Below are 18,272 nucleotides of genomic sequence, written 5' to 3'. Positions count from 1 at the left end.
TTGGTTCCCAACAGTCTGTGCAATCCATCTAGACCACTGAGTATGTGTGTACAATATTCTATTCTTCCAAATATCCTACTTATTATCTAATTGCAGGATTTTGCAATAATCTTATTTTACTTCCAAACAAACCAATATCCCTCTTATCACAACTATGGTAAATGGATTCTGAAGTCGTCAACTGCACCACTCTCTCCTCTAAATAGATTCCTGAAATCCTGAACTTCAACCCACCACCTGCCTTTCTCCACTCCTGAACCTCCCAATCCTAAGGTCCCAACAGCCACCCACTGACCTTCCCAGTCACAAACCTTCTGATAAAACTGGAGGCCACCTGAGTAATTGGTCAAGGACTCCAATGCATCCACTCATTTCTGATCTCACTTCAGATCACTAAAATCTTTACTGACAACATTTATTTCTAATTCCCTCCTGACCATTTAACTGATTACTTATCTAACCTATTAGGCTCCAATAGCTCAGAGGTTCGAGCACTGGTCTTGTAAACCAGGGGTTCACTGGGTCTCATTTCTATGAGGGGCACTTGATGAAGTGGTAGCTTTCTGACTTCCTTACGTAGGCAAAGTTAAAGAATTTCATGTATGCTACATTCTAAATGTAATATTATGTGACAATAATGGAACCTTTCCCTTTATTACGAATCCTATTCACAACAGCTATTTAGTGGACACCTGACCATTTACCTTATCATCGATCTTGATGTGGCTTGACCTAATGCTAACCCTGGCATGGACCTAAAGAACACAATTTTATTCCTTAAAATATGTAGCACCCATCAATTTGTATCATTGTTCATAGCTGTCATTGCCTTTATAGCCAATGCATTCACTGGTACTTCTGAGAATTTCCAGGCTATTATATTGAAAATGCCTTCAAATGTTTGTAAGTCTGTGTATTTCTAGTTAGGAATTGCAGTGAAGTTGAAAAGGCACAAATCTTATTTTGGCTGTACTTATAAAAATTACAAAATGTGCTTAAAAGATTTTTTGGGACTATGATAACATCATGAAATTTACAGTCAGAAACATAAAATAATATTGCTTCAGTTCAGAAATTTACAAAAGAATCCATTTGTTTAAACCTGTTAGTGTGAGAGTGCGATAATATTTCTTCATGCTACAATCCTGGCTTTGGGATTTTTCATTATTTTCACTGAATGATCAGCATTAATCTTGGGAAATGGAATAACAGAATGTCTGGTTGGTTCGATGGATAAAAGACAGGAGTTAGAGGAAAGAAATGTTTGCTAGAAATATGAGGCAGAAAGTGATTGCAAGAGGAAGCAGCTTGAGAAAGAATTTAAAGAAAACTTCAGCAACGTTAATGGATGACAAACAACGGGAGCCTGAGTGAACAGAATCTAAGCAGCAGAGTTGGTATATTATTGAGGAGTACCAGAAGAGATTTAGAGCAATTCAGATGGAGGGCCTAAGAGCATTGATCAAGTGATTGTAATAAGGTAAAGCCAGAATGCCTAGATGGATGGAGGTAAGATGAACAAAGCAATATGTGACCAAGTAAAATAAATTGGGCAGATCTTTCTTCTTGTCACCTGTGCTAGGGCCAGGATTTATTCCTAGAGGCATCCTACTTTCCAGCACTTCATCAGTCTAAATTGGCCATGGCATTTCTGCCCTATTGCTTTTGATGTCAGTTGAAGAGCAACAGAGCAGCATGGTCTCCTGCAGATTTCCCGGTTCTTCGGCTATTCTAGTCTGTGGCTGTACTTCATTGCTTCTTGAAGAACATTTCTGTAATCTCTTAAAGGTATTTTATGATATCTATTGTCTTCTTTATTAGTGAACGTTATGTGGGTCAAAGGTTTTCAAAACATTCAAAGGCCTGATTCATGTGGAAGCCTTTAACTGCTTGGGAGGTTTGGTGGGGTGGTTATCAACAAAGATTGAGGTACTATTCAAAGGGTGATTTGCCCTCTTTTTCTATCATCTCATATTCATCCAAAATCCTGTTGCTCAAACACATTGGACCCTTCCAATTCTAGAAGCTGCCTTTTTTTAATTTTATTATTTCACACAAGGTCATCGTGTCATCAGCACCAGGATCCTTTCTGAGAGATCTCCTCTGCAGGATTTTCCTCTTCTACATTGCCTGAGTGCACTTTGCCTGAGGGAAATCTTGTCAGGAGAATGATACACAAGTAAATAGCTCCTGGCTGGAGAAGGTAAATGAGGATGGAGTGGATTAGAGCGAGAAAATGGAAGGACTGTTATGTTAGAGCTCTGTCCAACACTATAGAATGCAGCCTTTGACTTGGACGTATCATTCATTCTCTAAAATCTTGTCTTTAATTGGATTGTGGGAGATTCATTTTAATGATGTCATAATTGCATTAAACATTTTCTTCATGAAGTTGTGTCACATTTTATTTGCCGTTGACCAAATAATTTAATAAATCATTCAATCTTCTTGTTTTAATATGTTCTGAAACTTGAATATAATTTGAAATACATCAAGGACCCACCACCTTTACTATCGGTATTAACGTTTGTCTACATCCATTTGTGTTTTATCAATTGGGACAGTGGTATTGCACCAAATAGAGACTGTTGTCTTATAGGGAAAGATGAGGAAATAAAAAGAATTATGAATTATGGTTGAAAATATTTGCATAAAAATTCACCTGTAAAGTTAATTACATGAGAAACAATACTTGCCAGAACATTCAGGAAGCAATGAAACCAAGGAATCATTGCTGCTCTATCCTGGCCAAGTAACAAGTATTAACTTGAATTATACTACTGGGATGAACCTTGGGGTGTTAAAGAGGTTATTTAATTCCAAGATAATTTTATAAAATGCCATATTATCTATTTAGAAAGAGAAATTTTGGATTAAAGACAGTATTTTCAAATATATTATTTTTGCTGATGGTTGTTCAAATCATAATTTAAGTTTGTAATTTTTAATTTATTCAAACATTTATACCTTAAAATTTTTGTGTTCTGTAAGATTTCCAAAGAGTGACTTTAGATGAAATTGATGGAGTATGATAAAAATGAGTTACAGGGTAGAGGCCATAAGTAGCCCCATTTAATGGTAGCTCTCAAAGAGTTACTGCATTGCCTTTAAGCTGAAGGTCATGGTGAGCAATTACGAGGCGAGGTGAAGATAAAGCTGTTTCTCAACACCAGGGAATGAACCAATAAGTGAAGAGTATATTGTCATATACATAAGCACTCTGTACAGATGCAATGTAAGTCTTACTTGCTGCAGCTTCCCATGACATAGGACATACAATAATTTAAGTATGATATAATTTACATGTAAGAAGAGAAATTGTAGTTAATCTCTTTTATACACCGGAGGTTAAATTTGGCTTCTTTCTGCATTAATTAAAATACCTGAGTAACCTTCAACATTAGAAAAAATTGGAAATATGGACAAAAATGCAGTGTGGCTAAAACTCTTGACCTTGTCATTGGTGCACATCACTTGGAGCCATCTTTCTTGGTGTTAATAATTAGAAGTAGAACTAGTTTACTTTTAACATTTTTAATTTATACATTTAGATGTACAACACAGTAATAGGCCTTTCTGGCCCATGAGCCCTGTTTAAATAAGCCTGTTTAATACTTCATCCTGTGGGTTTCCATTTACTTCCTCAAAATACTGAACTTATCTACAATAATACTAGTTGGCGACTGAGACTGTCAATAGCCTCATGTTTGGAAACCACCACACAGACTTATACAGTGTTTGTCAGCTTTTGGTGTGGTGTCAGTTGGAATTGAAGCCAGAGATGTGACAGTCTGTTTTTTTAATTCCTTACCTGAGATTTTATGAAGCTTGTCATTTTTGAAGAGGATGACAAGAGGAGACAGAGAAAGCAGTGGATGACGTGTTATGTTAGCATGATGCTAATACAGCCATCAATCAGGAATCAATCCAGAGCTATCTGTTAGGTGTTTGTATGTTCTCTTCCTATCTGTGTGGGTTTCCTTTGGCTGCTCTGGTTTCCTCAAACCCTTCAAAAAAAAACATATGGGGTAGTAGGTTAAGTGATCACTTGGATGTATTTTGGCAGTACGGGCTCATGGACTGGAAGGGCCAGTGACTTTGCTGTATCTCCTATCTCTCATATTAAAACTTTAAAAAGTACATTTTGACAGTTTCAGCTCCATTTCCATTGGGTCTGAGTTGCAAATATGGACGAATTGATGAATAAATATTCCACCAGCATCGCTACCACTGCTAGGGAAGATGCATTCAAAATATCATCCAGGTCCATTGGGGCTGAGTTAAGGAAGTTGCATTTCAGAAATAAGACGCAAACATACCTAATTATTTCCAAGCACACAAGTAAAATTAGTTGAACAGACCAACAACACTCTTGGTGTAATATAACCGATAATTATCTTGTTCATTATACATCCCATGAATTTGGATTTACCAGGCATTAATGTTTGCAGAGGAATCAGCTCTCTTGTATTTATTTGTTTGCTGGATGGTATTCAATTTATTAGAAGGGATCATACATTTAATCAAGGTTCTTGTGCCAAGATAATTTTAAGGTTATGCATTACCATTACTGTCAATCACCATGAAACCTTCAAGACAGTTGAAGTGATCAGCATTTCTACACAGGTTTGAGTTATTGACATCAGCGAGTCTTAATGTGTGTGCTTGTTGACTTGAAATGAATAATGAATCACTGGCACTTTGGCCTGGATTTTACAATCAGCTGGAAAAATTTGTTGTTTGTGGCTGACCTTGAAAACTACCCACAAAGGCTTAGCTGGCACCAGAAAGTCAATTAAAAAAAAATATTTACAACACAATAGAACCAAGCACTGGCCATTGAGACCTGCGGCGCCCAATTACACTCAATTAACCTACTGCCCCACATGCTTTCCGAGGGTGGGAAGAAAGAGGAGCATTTAGGAAAAGCCCACACAGGTCATGTGGTGAATATACAAACTCCTTAATGACAGCACTGAATTCAAACTCATTGGTACGGTCATAGTGTTGTACTAACCTCTACGCAAACCAAGCTGCCCATTTATTCATTTCCATTCTCAATTTCAAAATTTTCCCATTATCTAGATGCTCTTTGAACCAGCAGTAGCAAAGATGACAGGCAGGTACTTGGTCAATTAGATTGATAAATATTTCCAACCTGCAAATCAAGGCATTGTTAAAAAATGATTTGATGCATTGAGACTCCATGTAAAATGTTCTCTTTGAGAACCAGGAGATTTTCAGCACTAATTATGAATTTCTAATCTGTTGCTCTTGTCTGTTTTCTAAAGTACATATGTGTCATTACTGTCATATACATAAGTACAGTTACAGATGGACCAATATTCTTACTTGCTGCAACCAAACAAGCATTAAGATACAATTACAATAGCAAAGTTTTAAACTTGCACAAAGGCAAGACAGAAAAAGAGATCATAAATGTCAAATGATCGATAAGTAAATATTCACAGTTAGTGGAAGAAAAAATCAGAAGTGCAGAGACATTTTGGTGGACCTGGCACTTTAAGACCATAAGATATAGGAGTAGAAATAGGCTATTCAGCTGATCAATTGCACCACCATTGAGAACCACAGAACATTACAACACAGAAACAGGCCCCTTTGGCCCTTCTCGTCTGTGCTGAACCTTTTTTTTCCTAGACCCACTGATTTACACCCAGTCCAAGGCCATCCATACCCCTCCCATCCATGTACCTGTCCAAATTCTTCTTAAATGTAAACATTGAGCCCACTTCAGCTGGCAGCTCATTCCGCACTCCTACCAATCTCTGTGTGAAAAAGTTCCCCTTCATGTTCCTCTTAAACTTTTCCCTTTCACTCTTAACCCATTTGCATCTCACCTACCCTCAGTGGAAAAAGCCGATCTACATTTACTCTGCCTATCACCCTCATAATTTTAAATACCTCGACCAAATCTCCCCTCGTTCTTCTACGTTCCAGGAAATAAAGTCCTAACCTGTTCAACCTTTGCCCGTAACTCAGTTCCTGAAATCCTCGCAACATCCTAGTAAATCTTCTCTGAACTCTTTCATTCTCATTGATATCTTCCTGCAGTTAGATGACCAAAGCTTCACACAATACTCTAAATTTGGTTTCACTAATGTCTTTTACAACTTTACCATAACATCCCAACTCCTTTACTCAGTACTTTGATTTATGAAGGCCATTTTGTCAAAAACACTCTTTACAAACCCATCCACCTGTGATGCCACTTTCAGGGAATTATGTATCTGTTTTCCCAGATCCCTCTGTTCTACTGCATTCCTTAATGCCCTACCATTAACTGTGTACATCCTTTCTTGGTTAATCCTTCCAAAATGCAACACTTCATACTTGTCTGTATTAAATTTCATCTGCGATTTTTCAACCCACTTTTCCAGCTGGTTCAGATCTCTCTGCAAGCTTTGAAAACCTTCTTTGCTGTCCACAGTGTCATCTGCAAACTTACTGATCCAATTCACAACATTATCATCCAGGTCATTGATGTAGATGACAAGCAACACCAGCACCATCACAGACATCCAGTCTGAGAAGCAATCACTCTCTGGCTTCTCCTATCCAGCAATTGTTAAATTCCGTTTACTACATGAATACCTAACACTTGAACCATGTGGGATATTATCCAAAGCCTTACTAAAGTCCATGCAGACTACATCCACAGCCTTTCCTTCATCAATTTTCCTAAAAATCTCCTTGAAAAACTCTATAAGATTGGTTGAACACGACCTAACATGAACAAAGCCATGTTAACTCTCTCTAATCAGTTTCTGGCTATTCAAATAATTGTATATCCGATCTTTTAGAACACCTTCCAATAATTTACCTACCAGGGTGCTGGACAAAGTGATGACTCTCTTCCTTATGGAAGACAAAAGTTAAAGAAGTTCATGTATGTTACATTCTAAATGTCACAGTATGTTACAATAATGGAATCTTTACCTATAATTTCCAGGGTTAAGTTTGGAGCCTTTTTTTAAACAGCAGAGCACATGAACTCCCCTCCAATCCTGTGGCACCACATATGTGGCTAAGGACTATTAAGTATTTCTGCCAGAGCCCCTGCAATTTCTACACTAACCTCCTTCAAGGTCTGAGAGAATATCTTGTCAGGCCCTGGGGATTTCCTCCTCTTTAATGTGTATAGGTTCCTTGACCTCACTGCTTGTTTTCTTTACTTCCCACAAACCTGTGCCTCTTTCCTGAGTGAATACTGATGGAAAAATAAACAGGTTAAGACCTCTCCCATCTCTTTACTCCATACAAAGCTGACCACTGATCTTCAAGGGGACCTATTCTGTCCCTTACTTCCTCTTCTGACTATTCATCCCATAGGATGATGATGGTTCCTTTCAGTCCCTTTATGAGGTTTGACACGATAATACCCCACTCCTCAGAAAGGAACAGCATGTGTGTGAATGGATTTAGATGAGTAGGGGGTTGTACAAGTCCAGACATACCCTCTCGACATCCCCTCTGGGATTCAGTGGCATAGAGGTCCAAGACTGCTGGGGGAAGTTCTGTTACAGTGAATGGTCAGACCAAGCATCAATGCAAGGGATGTCCTTTCCACACTTCATGGCACTTGTTCGCTAGGTGGCCAATGACCCCACAAGAGGATTCATCTACCCTTTGACAGGTCTTTTTTTACTTCCTGCAGGATGTCTAGCCACCCTCTGCACCAGGCAAGTGTGGTGGGAGAGCCAGTTTAGTCACTGACCACCTGACCATGCGACATGTAGTACTGAGTTACATGGCACCAGTAGCACTCTGATGAATGGTACCAATACTGGTCCCTTATTATCCTTTTGCTCTTAATATACGTATAGAACCCCTTAGGATTTTCCTTCATGTTGTCACCAAAGCCACCTCACGTCTTCTTTTAACCTTCCTGGTTTCTTTCTTGAGGTTTTTCTTGCATTTTTTATACTCCTCAAGTACCTCATTTGCTCCATGTTGCTTCAACCTGCTATACACCTCTCTCTTCTTCCATAATATCACTCAAAAAACCAAGGTTTCCTATGCATGTTAACTTTGCCTTTAATCCTGCCAGGAGCATGCAAACTCTCTACTCGTAAATTTTCACCTTTGAATGTCCTGCACTTATCTCGCACATCCTTGCTCGAAAACAACATCCCAATCCACATATTCTGGATCTTTCCTCATTTCCTCAAAATCCTTCAATTAAAATCTCAGCCTGAGGCCCAGACCTCTCCTTCTCCATAATTAACCTGAAACTAATGGCATTGTGATCAATGGACCCAAAATGTTCCCTTACACATACTTCTGTCACCTGTCCTATCTCATTCCTTAATGGGAGATCCAGTATTGCACTCTCTCTAATTAATACCTCTATATATTGATTTAGAAAACTTTCTTGAACACATTTGATAAACTCCAAGCCATCCAGCCCTTGTACAGGATGGGAGTCCCAGTCAATGTGTGGCAAGTTAAAATCTCTACTATCACAGGCTTGTGTTTCCTGCAGCGCTCTGCTCTCTCTCTCTCTCTCTCTACAGATTTGATCCTCCAATTCTCGTTTACTATTGGCTGGTCTATAATACAACCTCATGTGTGGTCGTGCCTTTCCCGTTCCTCAGCTCCACCCATATAGCCTCAGTAGACGAACCCTCTGCTCTCACCTGCCTGAGCTCAGCTTTGATATTTTCCCTGACAAGCAATGCCACTCCTCCCCCTTTCATTCCCATCTCCTCCCCTTTTCTTCCCCCCCCCCCCCCCCCCCCCCCCCGCATACTATTGCATCTAAAGTCTGGAACATTGAGCTGCCAGTCCTGCCCCTCCTGCAACCGAGTTTCACTAATTACCACAGTCATAATTCCACTTGCCAATCCACACTCTCAGATTGTCTGCCTTTCCTACAATATTCCTTGCATTGAAATAGATGCATCTAAGACAATTTTTACCAAGTACAACCCGTTGACTTCTAACAGAGTATGCAATTTTCACATCATCTTTTCCCTCCTCCACTCCTCGATCTGCTCTGGCAGTCTCATTCCCCTCCCCCTGCAAATCTAGTTTAAATCAACCAGAACAGCACTAGCAAACCTTCCCACAAGGATATTAGTTCCCTTCCAGTTCAGATGCAAGCCATTCTGTCAGAATATGTCCCACCTTCCCTGGAAGGGAGCCCAATGATCCAGAATCCTGAAGCCCTCCCTCCTACACCAAGTCTTTAACCAAGTGTTAAGCTGCATTATCCTCCTGTTTCTAACTTCACTAGCACATGGTTCGGGTAGCGATCCTGAGATCACAATTCTGGAAGTCCTGTCCTTCAACCTAGCACCTGACTCCCTGAACTCTTCTTGTAGGACCTCCTCACCCTTCCTACCCACGTCATTGGTCCCTATATGGACCACGACATCTGGCTGCACACCTCCCTCCTGTGAATTCAATCTGACCCTGGCCCAGGGAGGCAACATACCATCCGAGATACTCGATCCCTTCTACAGAACCTCCCATCGGTTCCCCTAACTGTGGAATCCCCTATCACTACTGTAATGATAGAGTGCTTGGGATAATCCTGACCATTAGAGGGAGTCAAAGATGAGTTGTTGCAGCTAGGGCTAGATTCAAAATGGATGCCTCCTTGAGCTCATGAGTTCTAAGAATAATAAATTATAGTTGTTATAAAAGAATCCAAGTTTCTTTATTATAATAAAAGAAACATAACATGGTACCAGGAGTGGAAGCAACATCAGGAGTATGCAGAGTGAGAATCAATCGATAGCAGCAGAAAACATGGAGAATTTAAAAACTCCTGAAGCTGTAAATGGATGAATACAGTATTAGTGTGTCATGTTGTTAATATAAACATCTCATGGAAAGGGGATGTAATGATAGAGTGCTAATGGTAATCCTGACCACTAGAGGGAATTCGAGATGAGTTGTTGCAGCTAGGAGTAGTTTCAAAATGGATAACTCCATGAGGTTGTGAGTTCTAAAGCTAATAAATTATAGTTGTTATAAAAGAAGCCAAAGTTTCTTTATTACAATAAAATAAACATCACAGCTACAATTCACCTCTTCTCCTCCCCTCCCTTCTTAGCTATAGGACCGGACTCTGTGTCAGAGACCTGATCACCGTGGTAGTTTGTTCCCCCAATAGGATCCAAAAATGGAATACTTGTTATTAAGGGAAAGGCCACCGTGGAGCCCTGATACATGTTAACATTGTAACATCAATGGAGAAGATCATTTTGCATCATTCCCATGGATATAGAATATTTGTAAGTGACAATTATAGATCAAGATCAGAAAAAAAGCGAAACACATTTATTTTTAAATTTTTAGGGCTGATTTAGTTCTTACTTCAGTTTCCTTTTATACATGGTAACATTTATTTATAGTTGTGTTGACTTGATTTGACATCAATGGAAGACTTCAAGGCTAAAACTTTGAACCTGAAACGTTGGTTAGGTATCTTTATCTTGCTATATAAAATAGACTGTTTATCTTGCTGAGTTTCTCCAGCACCATGTTTTTACTTCAATCACGGTGTCTGCAGACTTCTGGTGTTTTACAGGTGTCATAATATTACCTAGGGAACTCAATTGCAATGATAATTATTAGAAGAACTGACAAACCCACTTTGCATAACATAGAAATATATCAAAATGTTGTTAACATTTAAAATCGACAGAATTTCCAAAAAAGATAAAACTTCAAAACTTAAGCCTTAAAACAGGGGCAGAAAGGAATTAGTAAATGCTGGATGAACTCAGGCGGTCTTACAGCATCGATAGGGGGTAAGGATGTATAACTGAGGTTTCAGTCCTGCACCGTCAATAGTATATCTTTACCTCCTATGGGTGCTGTTTTTATCGGCTGAGTTCCTCCAGCATTTCTGTGTGTTTCCTCTACAATCACATTTTTCACTGCTGAGAGGAATTAGTACAAATTTTAAAACCTTCAGAGATTGTCCATTAAAATATCTTGTCTGTCGTTCAAAACAATATAACTTTCAATGTAGTGTTTGGAATAATAATATGGAAAATGTAATTTCACTCTCGAGCTTCTACTTTTGCTATTATGCAATTGTTCTAATTTTACTCCAATTACACTGAGTTGATGTAAACCTCTGATGCCATGTAAGATGCAATTAAGTTGATTATAGTCAAGGACATAACAGTGCAATCAGAAATATGATTAACATGTATTGGAATGAATATAATAATGGCCGAACTGCAGCTTTATTTGAATTGATAGCTTTAACAAGGATTCTGATTGTAGTATGGTCATTAAGTTGTCAGCAGGGGGAAATAAAGCAAGGAAGGTAAAAGAACCAGCAAGAATAGTAGGTAGTTCTTGGCAAACTTATGACCTGATTAATAAATTTCAGATTTTGTGGCTCATTGTTTTCATTACCCAAGCACAAGATTGATGGGTCGAAGTTTATTATGATCAACGGGCTGCCACAAGCACAAAGTGGAATCCCAAACCCCAGTAGGTATTGGTCCTTGGTAGCTTGTTAGCACAGATAAACAGGCCATTCCACCCTTCCAGACTGTGTTGACCAATAAAACTACCTAGTCCCACTAACCTGCTCTCATTCTATAACCCTCCAGACCTCTCTTAGCCAGGAGTTTATCCAATTTATTTTTAGAACTCAAGATTGAATCTGCATTCACTACATCAGATGGCAGCTCATTCCACACTCCCACCACTCTGTGAGTGAAAACCTTCCCCTAATGTTCCCCTTATACCTCTCTCTTTCAGCCTAAAGCTATGTCCTCTTATATTTATCTCCCCCAATTTAAGTGGAAACATCCTACTCACATCTACTCTGTCTATACCCCTCATAATCTTATAAACCTCTATCAAGTCTCCCATCATTCTTCTTCGTTCCAAGGAGTAGAGTCCTAACCTGTTTAATCTTTCCTGGTAACACAACTCCTGAAGACCCGCCAACATCTTAGTAAATCTTCTCTGCACTCTTTCAATCTTATTGATATTTTTCCTGATGCTGGGTGTAAGTGTGCCCTCACCAATGACTTGAATAACTTCAACATTACATCCCAACTTCTATACTCAAAACTTTGATTTATGAAAGCTAAGATGCCAAAAGCTTTCTTTATAAAAAATCATTAAATGTAAAATATCACTAAGTTTACACAGTAAGTGGCTAATGTGTATCAATTCATTTAGTAACTGTCTCAATGTAGAAATTTAAAGTTATTCCCTGCACGGTTAAGTTTCAGGTTCCTATAATCACCTGCAATAGGTTTCAGCACCTGTAGCTTTTCTATTTCTGCTTATCACCTTCCACCTTTACTCTTCGTCTGTTTTATGCTCTTTTTTCTCTCTATTTTCTACCCCCCTCCAGCTCTTCTGTCCATCATCCCATCTCAATCCCCCAATCACCCTCTCTCATCTCCTCCCCCTCCCCTGGCTATCTTTTCTCCCGAACCATCAGTAATATATCATTACTTGCAATGGACACTGCAAGACTTGGTGAGTTCCTTCAGCATTTCAATGTTTTTACTATTTCCTCACCACTCCCCACCTTCCATCTTGATGGATTTTGACCCCAAACCTTGACCTTCCAGGTCTTTCTGCAGAAGCTCTCTGACCTGCTGATTTTTTCCAGCTTCTTCTGTTTTAAACTCTCTATCCATTTTGCTCACAGTTTCAACGAGATGAATAAGAATTCATCAGGATGCTGTGCAACAAATTTTTCTCTGGATGGAAAAGTTACTAAAAATAATGTTATAAAATTCTGCTTGAAACATGCTGGATCATTGAAGATTTTCCATTTGTGATCATGAAGAAATATGAACCTTTTGGAAAGTAGTTGAAGCAAATTCATGTGAACATTGATGTCCATACGATCAATTGTTCCGAAAACAGAAACATTTTCCAGTTTTGCCTTCATTTTCTATTTTGGTTGTGTAATGGCATATAATTATTTTTATTTATCTTTTCATTAGTATTGTCATTTCAATCCATGTATTTTTGCAATATTTGCTTCAAGTTGGCCAGGTTAATTATAAAACTCGAGGTGGAATTTGACAAGTTACATGAGTTTTTTTCTTCCCCCATATGTAGTTTTGTGGGTTTGTTGAAAAATTTGTAAGATTTTAGAGCACAATAAAATAGTTGTGGAAACTGAACAAATGGCAAAGAATTATTTTGATCTACCACAGATTATTAGCACTCGAATTCAGATTGAGTCATTATCTGAAATTGCCAAGCTGTGTTTCATAGCAGTTTTACAGAAGCAAAATGCACATATGCAAATATAAACCATCAAAATATGAACATTATATCAAAACAAATAAATGTTTTTTTTAATTAAGAAAGTAGGATTTTTACAATAGCACTAGTGATTTCCTCATTTTCATTAAATGTTTATGTTGGAATGACTTCAAATTGTGTATTAAAATATTTAAGAAAATATATTTTGACTGGTATGGTATTCTCAACAAACTGGGGAACTGGCAGAGAATCTGATCTCATTTTGAATACAAGTTATCAGCTATTTGTAGTGATCTTGTGTACAATGGAACAGTGGAAACAAATGATGAGTTTAGGTCACATTCATACATATATTCATATTATGGTAATTCCAGGTCAGAGCTTTGAGGGCATATGCAGAAGCTTGAGTGTGCACTAAACCATTCACCTGCAGTCAGCATTAGAGAAAAATGAGGAGTCATTAACGAGGATTTAAATTGATAAAGTGGAATTAGAAGTTGAAGTAAAAACATGACATTTTTTAAAATGATGCATAACATTTACATTCATGTTTGGGACCATCTGAAATATTGCCATGTATTTATCTTAAATAACTCCAAAGCTAAAAATAGACTGTGTTAGTATCTCTTTTTTTTTTCCAAATTAAGATGAAATTATTTTCACAATGCCTGCTTTTCCTAACATTATAACCCCTGAACTTTGCAGTGTTATCCAATTAGATGAAACCTTAAAACCTTTACTGTTGACTTGGTCAGTGTTATTTAAAAATGAGATTCCCAAGATCAATGCACACCTTATTTCTAGCATGGTTCACTCTATCATGTTCAAAAGTGGAGTAACTTTGAGATAGGATCAAAAATAATCAATCACTCTTCTCTATATTTAATTGATTTTATTTCTCATAACTTTTACATAGAGTGCCAGCACGCTGACCAATTTTATCCAATGCTATTAATACAATATCTTTGTATCAAGATAAGTTGATTGCAGATAAGTGTGTCGCAAGTAAACATATTGAAGCAAAATAAGTTGTTCGTCATAATAGTTGAGGCCCAATCAGAAACCAAAGTGTAAATAACTGTACGGGAATCGAGAGAAATTTCTAAACCAATGTGTAAAAATTAAAAGGTTTTAAGTTCCACAGTGAGAAGGGTTCTTCTGCAAGCAGTTATATTTTATTATTGGATCTAGAAATACAAGTTTATTAATGTCCTGTAATTTGTTACAAAATATTCCTCAGAATTCTCTTGTTTCCAGAGTTTGAATCATTGTGTAAATTATGAACAGCAGTAGTTTCCCTGCACTGATTCTTCTGGAATACCTCTATCCATCACTTTCCCCAGGAAGCAGCTACCCTTTACTTCTATACGGTAGCCTGCCTTGAAGGCAGCTTGCACTCACTTTTTGCTATTTATCCTGAAATCACATGTGAAAGTTTTCAATTTTTTTCTTTCCACTCACATCCCACTTTAAGTAATCCCTATGCCATTGGTGCTCTGTGATTAGTAAGGGATTGCTTAAAGAGGGATGTGAGTGGGAAGGGAAGGTTGAGAATCACTGCTCTAGACCAAATTGTTACTGAAATATTTTGTTTGAGAAAAATTGTCATTGGCCCATTTCCTTTGGAGATATGAAACCATGCACATAACGAGTCAATTAGGGATGATTAAAGCTATGGTTTTCAAACATTTTCTTTCCACCCACATCCCACTTGAAGGAATCCCTTACTAATCACAGAGCACCGATTAGGGATTCCTTCAAGTGGAATGTGAGTGGAAAAAAAAGTTTGAAAACCACTGATCTAGAACACCTCACTCCCTTGCCCCAAGATCTCTTATCACCTCACTGCACCTACCTAGGCTTAGACTTTATTAAACGGATTCCCAATCAAAAGATCTCCCACCTACTAATCAGACCACCAATGGGCATGAAAGGACAAGGTAAATTTTCTTACATCGTAGTGATATGCTGGTGAGGGCTACAATGGAATTAAACTGTGTTCCTGATAAAATGTGTCTGATGAAAGATCATTGTCTTAAAATGTTAACGTTGTATCTTCCTCCACAAAAGAAGGTGAGTAATCACAGGATATTTAAAAATAAAATGTAGTTCTGTTATTCTGTGAAGGATACTGACAAATGTAAATTTATTTTCTTCAGAAGGTCGACTAATACTTGAGTTTATAATATCAGTTAATAATTTGTTGGCAGGAAAACTAAACCCAGTAGAAAACTAACATCACATAAGTGCATAGAAAATGAGTGTAATTTATTTTAATTTATGACTGAGGCCTTGTGATAACAATGGCTTTTCTTTTCAGTTTCAAGCAACAGTGACTGAAGGGTTTACTGGCATTATAGTAAATCTTACTGTGGAGGACAATGATGACCCAGCAACTGGAGCAGGGAGAGCTGTTTTCACCATCATCAATGGAAATCCTGACAGGAACTTCAAGATAGAAACCAATCCAAAAACTAATGAGGGAATGTTATTTGTTGATAAAGTAAGTACCTTCCTGGTGTGGTGTCCACTGGCGATTTTGGAAGGGTGCTAATGGCTGAGGAAAGAAAGATCATTAGATTCCTCAGAATTAGATCAGCGTGAAGTTGGGCGCCAAAATTATTCATGGTACGGACAGTGCCCTCCATGTTTGGGGCAAAGATACTTTTTTTTTTCATTTTTTTGCCCCTATGCTCCACAGTTTAAAATTTGTAATCAAATTCACATGTGATTAAAGTGCACATTCCAGATTTTATTCAAGGTTATTTGTGTACATTTTGGTTTGACCATGTAAAAATGACAGCTCTTTTTATACATAGTTCCTCCGTTTCAGGTCATAATAATGTTTGGGACATTTGGCTTCACAGGTGTTAATGGGTATGTTTAATTGCGTTATTGGTGCAGGTAGAAGAGAGCTGGGCTTCTAAGCTTTTCATCACTTTTGGAGCCTGTAGTTGCCATTTTCCAACACGAGGACGAGAGTTGTGCCCAATGAAAGTCAAAGAAGCCGTTATGAGGCTGAAAAATAAGGATAAAACAGGAAGAGACATCGCCCAAACTTTAGGATGACCAAAATCAACAGTTTAAAACATCATTAAATAGAAAAACATTCCCAAAGATGATTAAGATGAACAATGAATGCTGGCTTTGCAATAACAACCAGGTCCCAGATAATTAATGCAATGAAAGAGATTACGAATAAAGAGTCATTTTTATATTGTCAGTCTGTGCCTTGTGGGGTGTCACAGGGATTAGATGTTGGGACCCTAGTTGTTTATAATCCAATGACTCACACAGAAAGATTAAATGTCAGCACTGAGCTGAGTTTGGAAGCAAACTCAAATTTGCTGCCAAACTGATCTAGGAATTGCTGGAACTATCCAAGATAATGAGTAGATTGTTCAAGAAGGAAGAAGAGAGAATTAGGAGTTTCCTTTACTCAATACAAAAAAATCTCTTGGAATAATTTTCACTTTGCAAGCACCAGTATCAAAAATAAAGAAACCAATATGTTACAAAACTTTTATCTGCTATGGGTGGGGATTAATTTAAAATGAATAATCTTTTTTGAAGATACTGTTTAGCACCCACAGTTAGGAAGCTCCACATTTTTTATTCTTATGGCAATTTAAATATTTTAATTGTTTCTGTTTCAGTCTTTGGATTATGAAAGATCTGCATTTCACACACTACTCATTAAAGTGGAGAATGAAGATCCAATCATGCCTGAGATTTCTTACGGTCCCAGTTCTACCACCACAGTGCAAGTCACAGTTGCCGATGCAAATGAGCCACCTATTTTTAACCCAGACCCAACAAATGTCGTCAAACCAGAGAACATCCCAATCGGCACAGTTATAGTGACAGTGAATGCAACTGACCAAGATATTCTACAGAAGCAGAAAATTAAGTAAGTATTTAACAAAGTAACTATCCTGTATAAGTTAAAAAAGCCATACAATAATGTTTGATGATCAAAGTACATTTATGAAATTTAGTTTGATTGATTTTAGAGGAGCTGAATTTTGAAGTTCAGCAAGTATATGTTAAAACTCTTGATTACCATTTCAATTGAATAAATTGCTGTTCACAGAGTTTACACACCAGAATTTAATGGCCATGGATAATCAAGAGTCAGTATTTGTCACATGGATGTCAAAAATACATGTTTTTATAGTTCTTCATTTGTGCACAGAGACCAAACAAAATCAAGAGCCACAATGCAAGTGGTGAACTTTAGCAATTCACAGGTTAAAGGGTGGGAGAGATGGGAGGGTGAGATAGATGGGAGGGTGGGAGAGATGGGAGGGTGGGATAGGAGGGTGGGATAGATGGGAAGGTGGGAGAGATGGGAGGGTGGGATAGGAGGGTGGGATAGATGGGAGGGTGGGAGAGATGGGAGGGTGGGAGAGATGGGAGGGTGGGATAGATAGGAGGGTGGGATAGATGGGAGGGTGGGATAGATGGGAGGGTGGGAGAGATGGGAGGTGATTGTTGTCTGAATTGAATTCCTTTGTTAGCTCTGGGCATGCTTTGTATTGAACGTTACTGTGAATGAGTCAAGATGCAATATTACAAGCTGGAGCAGATCTGTATGTGATAAATTATTTATCAAAAGCACAAATCAATTGTTCAAAATATCAAAACAAAGCATAAATTGGAATATATTTTTAATCAATGTTCGATGCATTGAATCTGGGGGTGAAAATGCCAGTGTTGTGTTTTCCAGGTGAACTTTTTTCTTTTCTTATCTCCATTATCTCCACCTATTACTGCTTACCTCTTAAACTGTGCTCATGCTTGTCCTTTCTTCTCTCATCGCCCACCACCCCCCCCCCCCGCACCTTTTTTCTTCAGGTGCCTGTTTGCTTTTTTTTATACTTTGATGAAGAGATCAGTTGCAAAAAGTTGGTTACCCTTTACTTCCTATAGTTGCTGTGAAACCTACTAAGTTTCTCCAGCACCTTTGAGTTTTGCAGTAAGGTTCTTTCATTTAAAATGTCTCTTCCTTGTACCACATTAAACATGCTGACTGGTTC

General features: G+C 38.1%; 1 protein-coding gene across 15 annotated transcripts in view; it reads left to right on the top strand.

Annotated features, from left to right (window-relative positions):
- The window catches only part of cdh13 (cadherin 13, H-cadherin (heart)), an 813,941-nt gene that overhangs the window by 709,841 nt on the left and 85,828 nt on the right, over nucleotides 1–18,272 (top strand). For all 15 annotated transcript variants that reach the window (XR_011346021.1, XR_011346020.1, XM_069902201.1 and 12 more), the window contains 2 exons: nucleotides 15,554–15,736; nucleotides 16,890–17,143. Coding sequence is in view for 13 of the 15 variants with exons in the window: in XM_069902201.1 (XP_069758302.1) it covers nucleotides 15,554–15,736; nucleotides 16,890–17,143 (437 nt within the window). In the remaining 2 variants the exon portion in view is untranslated. The remainder of the gene's footprint in view (nucleotides 1–15,553; nucleotides 15,737–16,889; nucleotides 17,144–18,272) is intronic.

Source organism: Narcine bancroftii, chromosome 10, assembly GCF_036971445.1.
Source record: "Narcine bancroftii isolate sNarBan1 chromosome 10, sNarBan1.hap1, whole genome shotgun sequence".
In the NCBI taxonomy this organism is placed as follows: Eukaryota; Metazoa; Chordata; class Chondrichthyes; order Torpediniformes; family Narcinidae; genus Narcine; species Narcine bancroftii.
The sequence above is the reverse complement of the archived record's forward strand: the minus strand, read 5'-3'. Positions and strand labels throughout refer to the sequence as shown.